The sequence below is a fragment of the Dendropsophus ebraccatus genome, chromosome 9, assembly GCF_027789765.1.
Source record: "Dendropsophus ebraccatus isolate aDenEbr1 chromosome 9, aDenEbr1.pat, whole genome shotgun sequence".
Lineage (NCBI taxonomy): Eukaryota > Metazoa > Chordata > Amphibia > Anura > Hylidae > Dendropsophus > Dendropsophus ebraccatus.
In genome coordinates this window covers 38290910-38302582 of record NC_091462.1, presented here as the reverse complement: position 1 = coordinate 38302582, position 11673 = coordinate 38290910, and the positions used below count along the sequence as shown (strand labels likewise).

General features: G+C 39.7%; 1 protein-coding gene across 26 annotated transcripts in view; it reads left to right on the top strand.

The window, feature by feature from the left end:
• The window catches only part of TTN (titin), a 237758-nt gene that overhangs the window by 209081 nt on the left and 17004 nt on the right, over positions 1 to 11673 (top strand). For all 26 annotated transcript variants that reach the window (XM_069983050.1, XM_069983048.1, XM_069983045.1 and 23 more), the window contains 19 exons: positions 63 to 359; positions 505 to 1092; positions 1179 to 1481; positions 1770 to 2066; positions 2162 to 2449; positions 2564 to 2860; positions 2958 to 3260; positions 3358 to 3663; positions 3772 to 5538; positions 5624 to 5917; positions 6208 to 6495; positions 6599 to 6898; positions 7003 to 9069; positions 9170 to 9472; positions 9656 to 9961; positions 10086 to 10373; positions 10475 to 10771; positions 10859 to 11164; positions 11363 to 11668. In XM_069983050.1, the coding sequence (XP_069839151.1) occupies positions 63 to 359; positions 505 to 1092; positions 1179 to 1481; positions 1770 to 2066; positions 2162 to 2449; positions 2564 to 2860; positions 2958 to 3260; positions 3358 to 3663; positions 3772 to 5538; positions 5624 to 5917; positions 6208 to 6495; positions 6599 to 6898; positions 7003 to 9069; positions 9170 to 9472; positions 9656 to 9961; positions 10086 to 10373; positions 10475 to 10771; positions 10859 to 11164; positions 11363 to 11668 (9201 nt within the window). The remainder of the gene's footprint in view (positions 1 to 62; positions 360 to 504; positions 1093 to 1178; positions 1482 to 1769; positions 2067 to 2161; positions 2450 to 2563; positions 2861 to 2957; positions 3261 to 3357; positions 3664 to 3771; positions 5539 to 5623; positions 5918 to 6207; positions 6496 to 6598; positions 6899 to 7002; positions 9070 to 9169; positions 9473 to 9655; positions 9962 to 10085; positions 10374 to 10474; positions 10772 to 10858; positions 11165 to 11362; positions 11669 to 11673) is intronic.

Below are 11673 nucleotides of genomic sequence, written 5' to 3'. Positions count from 1 at the left end.
AAAAAAAAAACCGCTTTGATAAATATTTAAAATGCTTAACTTTTCACACATTTCTTTCACAGAGAGACCTAGCCCACCAGAAAAGCTTGGTGTAACCAATGTGACCAAAGACAGCATCTCACTTGCTTGGTCCAAACCAGAACATGATGGAGGAAGCAAGATTTTGGGATACCTTGTTGAGGCGCTGGAAAAGGGTCAACAAAAATGGGTCAAATGTGCAGTGGTGAAGACAACTCATCATGACATCCGTGGCCTTAAGGAAAATTTTGACTATTTCTTCAGAGTTTTTGCTGAAAACCAAGCTGGTTTAAGTGATCCAAAGGAACTTCTCCTACCTGTTACTGTTAAAGAAAAGCTTGGTAAGTTTAGTAAAACAGCCTGCCATCAGCTAGGAATGGTGGACATACTACGTATGAGGCATTATTATCCGTTTTTTTATGTTATGTTGAAATATTCAGTCACTTTCATTTGCTTTAGGTTTATAATATCAATTTTATGTTTCAGAATCACCTGAGATAGATATGAGAGGCTATCCAAGCAACACTGTATATGTCAGAGCGGGCTCAAATCTAAAAGTGGACATTCCAGTTTCTGGTAAGCCTCTTCCTAAAGTGACCTTATCCAGAGATGGACTGCTTGTGAAATCAACCTTAAGATTCAACACTGAAACTACAGCTGAAAGTATAATCATCAATCTAAAGGAAAGTGTTGCTACTGATGCTGGACAATATGAGTTAACTGCATCCAACTCTAGTGGAACTACCAAAGCAACGATCAAGATTGTGGTTCTAGACAGGTCAGGCCCACCTGTAGGTCCAGTCATTATCAGTGATGTTACTGAAGACAGTGTATCACTACAGTGGGATCCTCCAGCTTATGATGGTGGAAGCCAGGTAACCAACTACATTGTCCTGAAGAGAGAAACAAGCACAGCTGCTTGGTCAGAAGTGTCCTCCACAGTGGCTAGAAATGTCACTAAGGTCATGAAACTCACTAAAGGAGAAGAATATCAATTCCGCATTAAGGCTGAAAATCGCTTTGGCATCAGCGACCACATTGATTCACAGACTGTAACTGTCAAGCTTCCTTACAGTAAGTTTAACAGCATATATGAGAATAATAAATATGAGGTTCTTTGTGTTACTGTTGCCTACAATTTCCTGTTTTCTCTATTCTAGCTATACCTGGTCCACCATCAACACCATGGGTCAGCAATGTTACCCGAGAGAGCATTACAGTGGGTTGGCATGAGCCAGTCTCCAATGGTGGCAATACAGTCGTTGGATATCACTTGGAAATGAAAGACAGGAACAGCATCCTTTGGCAGAAAGCCAGCAAGACAATAATCCGCACAACTCACTTTAAGGTGTCTAATATCAGCCCTGGTCTCATATATGAATTTAGAGTATATGCTGAGAATGCTGCCGGCATTGGAAAAGCCAGTCATCCTTCAGAGCCTGTTATTGCAATTGATGCCTGCGGTAAGTAAATGATTTAATGAATACATATAGTATACTTAACTTTTAAGTAAAATTACATTTTTTAATGAATTTTTTAAAATTGTGGAAAAAGTACAATCGTTATATCCATTAAGGTCAGTGATATAACTTAATATTCAATAAACAGCATGAATATAGGATTTATTTTTCGCAAAACAGAGATCAGACATTATTAGTACAACAAAAGAATAATAGTAGTAGTTTAGCTTTTATATTCTACTCTATATATCATATAACATTATATAACATTACATTTTCCAACTCTTACAGAGCCTCCAAGAAACGTCCGTGTCACTGATATTTCTAAGGCTTCTGTGAGCTTGGCCTGGCAGAAACCTGCATATGATGGTGGCAGTAAAATCACTGGATACATGGTGGAAAAACGTGATCTACCCAATGGCCGGTTTACTAAAGCCAGCTTTACTAATGTCATTGAGACACAATTTACTATATCTGGCTTGACTCAAGGCTCCCAGTATGAGTTCCGAGTATTTGCAAAGAATGCTGTTGGTTCTATCAGCAATCCATCAGAGGTGACAGGACCTATCACATGTGTTGACACTTATGGTAAGTGAGTTGAAAGTGCAAAAAAGTTTAACATTTTATTTGATCATTCTGGTCTTTAAGATGAAAATCTTACATATTTTCACACTCCTCCATAGGTGCACCCCAAATAGATGTGCCTCCCGAATATACTGATGTTGTCAAGTTTAAAGCTGGTGTGGCAGTGAAACTTAAACTTGGCATTTCCGGCAAACCTCTGCCTAGTATTGAATGGTTCCGAAATGGAAAGGAGCTACAGACCAATGCTCAAGTGTCGATTGAAAGCACCAGCGAGTATGCATCAATCCTCATCAAGGATGCATCACGAATCAACAGTGGACTTTATGAACTTAAACTGAAGAATGCCATGGGTTCTGCATCAGCAAGCATCAGAGTACAAGTGCTTGGTGTGTATCCTAAAAATGCCTGTCAGATACATAATGTGTTGTTCTTTGTTGTTGTTGTTGTTGTTGTTTTTATATTTTAGTAAACAATAAAATGTTGTCTTTTTATTTCTACAGATAAGCCTGGCCCACCTGCAGGACTTGAGTTTAAGACAGTTACAGCTGAAAAGATTGCATTTAAATGGGAACCACCTTCAGATGATGGAGGAGCAAAGGTCACCCATTATATTGTGGAAAAACGTGAAACCAGCCGCGTGGTGTGGTCTTTGGTGTCAGAAAAACATGAGGAATGTGGAATAACAGTTACGAAACTTATTAAAGGAAATGAATACATATTCCGTGTTAGAGGTGTCAACAAATATGGAGTTGGAGATCCTCTGGAATCTGAACCAGTTATAGCAAAAAATGCATTTGGTAAGTGTTCTATTCCTGGTCTTATATGTGTTTGTGCTTCGTTAAAGTTGTATTGTATGCATATTTTAATAGTAATAAATGGATTTATATATTTTAGTGACACCTGGACCACCAAGTATCCCTGAAGCAACCACAATTACCAAGAATTCTATGACTGTAACCTGGCTTAAACCTACTGTGGATGGAGGAAGCGAAATAAATGGATATTACTTAGAAAGACGTGACAAAAAGAGCTTGAGGTGGTTCAAAGTAATAAAAGAATCAATTCGAGACACAAGGCAGAAGGTAACTGGACTTACTGAAGAAGGTGAATACCAGTACCGTGTCTGTGCAATTAATGCAGCTGGCCAAGGTCCATTCTCTGAAGCTTCAGATTTCTACAAAGCAGTTGATCCAATTGGTAAGCATGTTTTCTTGGATTCATATCCATAAAGATCATTTGGTAATGTGAATTTTCAAGAGTGAACAATATTAACTCATGATTTTTCTTACTGCAGATAAACCTAGTCAACCACTCAAACTGAAGATTGTGGATAGTACTAAGTCATCAATTACTCTCCACTGGACTAAACCAGTCTATGATGGTGGAAGCGCCATCACAAGCTATATAGTAGAGGTCAGAGAAGCAGATAATGAAGAATGGACTGTAGTCAGTGCTAAAGGAGAAGTCCGAACAACTGAATATGTGGTATCTTTGCTTAAACCTGGTGTTGACTACTACTTCAGAGTATCAGCTGTTAATGCTGCTGGAAGTGGCCAGCCAATTGAGATGACAGAACCAGCACAAGCAAAGGACATACTTGGTAAACCATAAAGTTTTCAACTATGTATTTCCTGAACAATTTCCAGAGGATTTAGTCTAATTATTTATGTTCTCATCATTATTTTTGTTGTTTTTTTTACCTTTACAGAGGAACCAGAGATCGACCTGGATGTTGCTCTTAGAACATCTATTGTTGCAAAGGCAGGAGAAGATGTTCAGTTATTGATTCCCTTCAAAGGAAGACCTGCCCCAAGCGTAACCTGGAGAAAGGGAGATAAGAATATTGGCAATGATCCAAGATATAACATTCAGAATACCGAATCATCAACATTAGTTGATATTTCTCAAGTTACCCGCAATGACACTGGAAAGTATGTTTTAACCATTGAAAATGGTGTTGGCCAGCCAAAATCCACATTTGTGACAGTTAAAGTACTTGATACACCGGCTGAGTGCCAGAAGTTGCAAATAAAAAATGTTGCACGTGGCACTGTTACTCTGGTATGGGAACCTCCTCTTATAAATGGTGGAGCCGAAATCACCAACTATGTTATTGAAAAGCGAGATGCCACCAAGAGAGCATGGGCTGGTGTTACATCTAAGTGTTCACACACATCCTTCAAGATTACTAATTTGTCAGAGAAAACGTCCTACTTTTTCAGGGTTATTGCGGAAAATGAGAATGGTTTGGGAGAACCATGCAGCACAATTGAGCCTGTGAAACCATCTGAAATCCCTGGACCTGTAAGAGATCTTGCAATGAAAGATTCCACTAAAACATCAGTCACTCTTGCTTGGACCAAACCTGATTATGATGGTGGCAGCATTGTCAGTGAATACATAGTAGAAAGCAAACTTAAAGATGAGAAGGAATGGTCACAAGCAGGAGTCAGCAAAGCATGCGAGTTCGAGGTCACCAAACTAAAAGAACTTTCAGTTGTGGAATTCAGAGTCTCAGCTAAAAACGAGAAGGGTTTGAGTGATGGAGTTATCATTGGTCCTATTACTGTTAAAGATTATGTCATTACACCTGAAGCAGATATCTCTGAAATACTTGGAGGGCAAATCACTGTTCGCATTGGTCACAATGTACACATTGAGTTGCCATACAAGGGTAAGCCAAGACCAACTATATCATGGCTGAAGGACAATATTCCTCTGAAAGAAAGTGAACAAGTAAGATTTAAGAAAACTGAAGCCAAGCTAAGCCTTAATATCAAAAATGTCAAGAAGGAAAATGGTGGCAAGTACACTTTGATTCTTGATAATGGCGTGGCTCGCAAATCCTACGTAATCACAGTAATTACACTTGGCCCTCCATCTAAGCCAAAAGGACCCATAAGATTCGATGAAATAAGAGCTGACAGCATCATTGCTTCATGGGATGTTCCAGATGATGACGGCGGCTCAGAAATTACATCATACAGCATTGAAAAACGTGAGACTTCTCAAACCAATTGGAAGATGGTTTGTTCCAGCGTTGCCAGAACAACATTCAAGATTCCAAATCTTGTAAAAGGAATAGAATACCAGTTTAGGGTGCGTGCCGAAAACAGATATGGCGTGAGCCCACCTCTTAACTCCACTGATGTAATTGCTAAGCATCAGTTTAGACCACCTGGACCACCAGGAAAGCCAGTCGTGTACAATATTACAAGTGACGGAATGTCTATTTCCTGGGATGCACCTATATACGATGGAGGCTCTGAAGTTAGTGGTTATCATGTAGAAAAGAAGGAAAGAAACAGCATTTTATGGCAGAAGGTTAACACTTCCGCAATATCCAATCGGGAATATAGAATTACTGGGCTAATTGAGGGTCTTGACTACCAGTTCCGAGTCTTGGCAGAAAACACTGCTGGCTTGAGCCCAGTAAGTGAACCAAGCAAATTTACTCTGGCTGTATCTCCTGTTGGTAAGTACAGAAAAATGTCTGCATAGTTATTGAGAATAAATGTTTACGTAATCCATTATGATAATTTACCCTATTATTTTTATAGATCCACCTGGAACACCTGACTACATTGATGTCACAAGGGAAACAATTACACTTAAATGGACCCCACCTTTGCGTGATGGTGGCAGTAAAATTGTGGCATACAGCATTGAAAAACGTCAAGGCAAAGAACGTTGGCTCAGATGCAACTTTACAGATGTTTCTGAATGTCAATATACAGTGACTGGACTGAGCCCAGGAGACCGGTTTGAGTTCAGAATTATTGCAAGAAATGCTGTTGGAACAATTAGCCCACCTTCACAATCTTCTGGTTACATCATGACAAGAGATGAAAACAGTAAGTAATATGTTCATTAAATGTAATACCTTTATTATATCTTATTTGTAGGAAAGAGGCCATTAACTTGTATTCCAAGGTTTTTACAACATAAGGATAATATCCATCTCCATTATATTGGTATTTAAAAAAAAACTCTTCAGTAAATCTTGATATACCCTATTAAAATGTATGCATTCTTTTTTCTCATTGCATTTGATTTTTCCCATTGGTATCAAGTATGTCTATTATTTCAGCCTATTAAATCTCCTTGTACATTACAATTTATTTAAAATATTTCTTTTCTATAGTTGCTCCTAGCATCGAGTTTAGACCAGAGCACTTTGAAGGACTCACTGTTAAGGCTGGAGAAAGCATCAAAGTTAAAGCTTTGATTAAAGGACGTCCTGTGCCTCAGGTTGTTTGGCTGAAGGAGGGTAAAGAGATTGAAAAGAGACTTGCTATTGACATAAACAGTGGAATTGGATTCAGCACCATCTTTGTAAGAGATGCCACACGTGACCATCGTGGTGTGTATACAGTAGAAGCCAAGAACTCATCAGGGACCAAGACAGCCGATATGACAATTCGAGTACAAGGTATGTAGAAATGTACATATGTTTACATAAAGCCAATATTACACATACTGGTAAAATAACAAACTTTGTATTTAATAATTTATTCTTTTTTTTTTTTTACCAGATACACCTGGACCAGTTGGTGGACCTATAAGATTCAGCAATATTACTGGTGAAAAGTTAATCTTGTGGTGGGATCCTCCTGAGAATGATGGTTGCTCTGTCATAACTCATTATGTAATTGAAAAACGAGAGACCAGCAGATTGTCTTGGGCACAGGTCACAGACCAATGTGAAGCCTGCTCACATACAGTTACTAAACTAATCAAGGGCAACGAGTATCAGTTCCGTATCTCAGCAGCTAACAAGTTTGGTGTTGGCAGACCTCTTGACTCTGATGCTGTCATTGCACAGATACAATACAGTAAGTCGGAACTCTTCTGAGAGTAAAATAAAATGTATAGTGCTTATATGTCTTAATAAATAAACAAGTAACCTATCATTAATATGTCTATACTTGCTTTTTAGCTGTTCCAGATGCACCAGGAGTGCCAGATTCCACTCATGTGACTGGAGAAAGCATTACAGTAACATGGGCAAGACCCAAATCTGATGGTGGAAATGAAATAAAGCAGTATATCTTGGAAAGAAGAGAAAAGAAGAGCTTGAGATGGGTTAAAGTATCCAGCAAGAAACCTATCACTGAACTCAGATACAGAGTTACTGGCCTGGTTGAAGGAAATGAATATGAGTTCCGCGTAGCGGCTGAAAATGATGCAGGCGTCGGAGAACCAAGTGGAATTTCCAGACTGATTAAATGCAAAGAGCCTGTAAATCCACCAAGCGCTCCTAGTATTGTGAAAGTTAGTGACACTACTAAAACATCAGTAAGTCTGGAATGGACAAAACCAGCATTTGATGGTGGCATGGAAATTATTGGATACATCATTGAAATGTGCAAAGCTGATCTTGGTGAATGGCACAAGGTGAATGCAGAAGCTGTAGTTGCCACAAAGTATACAGTCGTAGATCTTGAGGCTGGTGAAAACTACAAGTTCAGAGTGTCTGCAGTGAACGGAGCAGGCAAAGGAGACAGCTGTGAAGTTCCTGCTACAGTACAAGCTACTGACAGACTAACCTCTCCAGAAATAGATATTGATGCCAACTTTAAGCAGACACACGTTGTAAGAGCTGGGGCAAGCATTCGTCTCTTCATTGCCTTTAAAGGTAGACCCACACCAACTGCCATCTGGACAAAGTCTGACTCTGACCTTAGTGTGAGGGCTGATATCCATACTACAGACTCATTCAGCACCCTGACAGTGGAAAACTGTAACAGATATGATGCTGGAAAGTACACTTTCACCGTAGAGAACAACAGTGGCAGCAAGTCTATCACATTTACTGTGAAGGTGCTAGATTCCCCGGGACCACCAGGCCCAATTACATTTAAGGATGTGACAAGAGGCTCTGTTACCTTGTTATGGGATGCTCCCATCAATGATGGAGGCGCTCGTGTTCATCACTATATAGTACAGAAACGTGAAGCAAGCCGTCGCAGCTGGCAAGTAGTGAGTGAGAAGTGCTCAAGACAAATAATCAAGGTTACAGATCTTCTGGAAGGTCAACCATACTATTTCCGCGTTTGTGCAGAAAATGAATATGGGGTAGGAGAAGCCTATGAAACACCAGAACCCATTGTAGCTACAGAAGAGCCAGCACCACCAAAGAGATTAGACATCATTGACACAAGCAAGTCATCTGTTACTTTAGCTTGGCTAAAACCTGAGCATGATGGTGGAAGTCGTATCTCCTCCTATCTAATTGAAGCAAAACACAAGGGATCAGATCACTGGGTTGAGGTTGGTCAGACCAAACAATTAACTCTGACAGTTGACAATCTGACAGAAAATACTGAATACGAGTTCCGTGTCCGTGCCAAGAACGATGCAGGATACAGTGAGGCCAGAGAAGCCTTCTCATCTGTCATTATTAAGGAACCACAAATTGAGCCTACAGCTGACTTGAGTGGTATCACCAGGCAACTTATCACTTGCAAAGCTGGAAGCAATTTCACAATTGACATACCTATCAGTGGCCGTCCAGTACCAAAGGTTACATGGAAACTGGAAGAAATGAGACTCAAAGAAACTGATAGAGTAAGCATTAAGACAACAAAAGACAGAACAACCCTGACTGTCAAGGACAGCATGAGAGGTGACTCTGGAAGATATTACCTGACACTTGAAAACACAGCTGGCGTGAAAACATTCACTGTTACAGTAGTAGTGATTGGAAGACCAGGCGCTGTCACTGGACCTATTGAAGTTTCCTCTGTATCTGCTGAGTCATGTGTATTGACTTGGGCTGAACCTGAAGATAATGGAGGAACTGACATCACAAACTATATTGTTGAGAAACGCGAATCTGGCACAACTTCCTGGCAGCTTGTTAACTCCAGCGTAAAACGTACACAGATCAAAGTTACCCACCTAACCAAATACATGGAATATACCTTCCGCGTCAGTGCAGAGAACCGGTTTGGTGTTAGCAAGCCTCTTGAAACTACACCTATTGTTGCTGAACATCCTTTTGGTAAGAACACTTTAATTTTGATACCTATGGTTATGTAGTAGCATAGTGAATGTGTGGACACAGTAATATAACATGATAACCTTGTCTTTCTTTTAATTAGTACCACCAAGCCCACCAACTAGACCAGAAGTATACTCCGTTTCTGCCAATGCCATGGGCATCCGATGGGAAGAACCATATCATGATGGTGGAAGCAAAGTTGCAGGATACTGGATTGAAAAGAAAGAACGTAACACCATTCTGTGGGTGAAGGATAACAAGATCCCATGTTTTGACTGCAATTACAAAGTAACAGCACTGGTTGAAGGTCTGGAGTATCAATTCCGAGTATATGCTTTGAATGCTGCTGGTATCAGCAAGGCCAGTGAAGCCTCAAGACCTGTAATGGCTCAGAATCCTGTCGGTAAGTAACTTGTATTCTAAATGAAAACCAGCCACCTGATTTGACTCTTTTCAGTTACTATATGGCTGTAGTGTGTTTCTCCATGCAAAACATAGTTTCCTTTACATTCAGGGTAGACTTCCTAGGCTTACACAGAAAAGCTTTATGCACAACTTAAACATTGGATATGTTTTGTTTTTAAAGATCCACCAGGAAAACCAGAAGTAACGGACGTTACAAGATCTTCAGTCGCACTGAGCTGGTCTACTCCTCTCTATGATGGTGGCAGCAAAATTGTGGGTTACATAGTGGAACGCAAACCATACAATGAAACTGGAGACGGACGCTGGTTGAAGTGTAACTACACAACAATTTCAGAAAACTTCTTCAATGTGACAGCTCTTAGCGAAGGAGAAGTTTATGAGTTCCGTGTCCTTGCCAAGAATGCCTCTGGAGTAATAAGTGCTCCATCACAGTCCACTGGTGCCGTCACTTGCATGGATGAATATTGTGAGTATTTGCACATATCTTTCCACAGAAAATCAATAATAACTTGGTGGTAAAATGAGTTTACCACAATATATAATAAAATTGCATAACTTATTAACACTATTTATTTATTTTATTACTTTAGCACCACCCAAAGCTGAACTTGACAGTAAACTACAAGGAGATGTTACCGTAAGAGCAGGTTCTGATCTTGTACTTGATGCATCTATTGGTGGCAAGCCTGAACCTAAAGTGTTCTGGTCAAAGGGAGACAAAGAACTAGAACTCTGTGAAAAGATCTCTCTGCAATACACAAGCAAGCGTGCCCTGGCAATTGTCAAATTCTGTGACAGAAGTGATACTGGAAAATATACATTAACAGTTAAAAATGCAAGTGGAACAAAGTCTGTTTCTGTACTTGTTAAAGTACTTGGTAAGTCTATCGATACAGTTTACCATGAGTTGTACTCATTAAAATAACAGCAACAGCACATAGGTAAAGTTACTATAAAATATTATTCTTTTCCTTTGTAGACTCTCCAGGTGCTCCAGGCAAAATCAATATCAGTAGAGTTACCGAAGAGAAATGTTCCCTCGCATGGACAGCACCACAAGAAGATGGAGGTGCTGAAATAACTCACTACATTGTTGAACGTCGTGAAACCAGCCGTCTCAACTGGGCTATTGTTGAACCTGAGTGTCAGACTCTTTCATGCACTGTGACCAGGATGATAAAGAACAATGAATACATATTCCGAATTAGAGCAGTCAACAAGTATGGAACAGGTCTCCCAGTTGAATCTGAAGCCATTGTTGCAAGGAATTCCTTCAGTAAGTAGAATGTTCACATTTCAATGGCTCTATGAAAAATGTTTCAATATTTTTTGCAAAACACTTAATATGTAATATTTTTTACAGCTATTCCATCACCACCGGGTGCACCTGAAGCTGTTGGAGTTGGCAAAGACCATGTCATTATTCAATGGCTTAAACCAGAAACAGATGGCGGTAGTGAAATCAGCACTTACATTGCAGACAAACGTGAGAAGAAGAGTGTGAGATGGACAAGAGTGAACAGAGACTACACCATCTATGACACCCGATTGAAGATCACTGGCTTATTGGAAGGAAGTGAATATCAATTCCGTGTTAGCGCAGTTAATGCAGCTGGAAACAGTGAACCCAGTGACTCATCTCCAAACATCCTGTGCAAAGAACCTAGCTGTAAGTTGTTTTAAAAGATTACATACAACTATTGAAACAAAATAGTAGAGCGTAAAAACTAATTTTGTATAAAACATAAAATCATTCTCTTAACCAAAATTTAAAAAGCATCAGAAACTACCATTGAAACTTAAAAGTACAACTGTAGAAGTTATAAGAAAGTTATTCAAATAAAATGTTCTTTTTTTTCTCTTGTAGACACCCCAGCAGCCCCATCTGTTCCCAGAGTTGTGGACACCACTAAGCAGAGTATCAGCTTGGCATGGTCCAAGCCATTGTACGATGGAGGCTCTGACATTTTAGGTTATGTTCTTGAAGTACAAGAAGAAGGTACTGATCAGTGGTACAGGCCACACACTCAGGCCCTCCTGAGAAATCCTGAATTTACAGTCACAGGTTTGAAGACAAGCCACAAATACCGCTTTAGAGTTGCAGCTACAAATGTTAACGGCTCAAGTGAATTTAGCGAATCATCAGCTGAAATTGAACCAGTTGAAAGAATAGGTAAT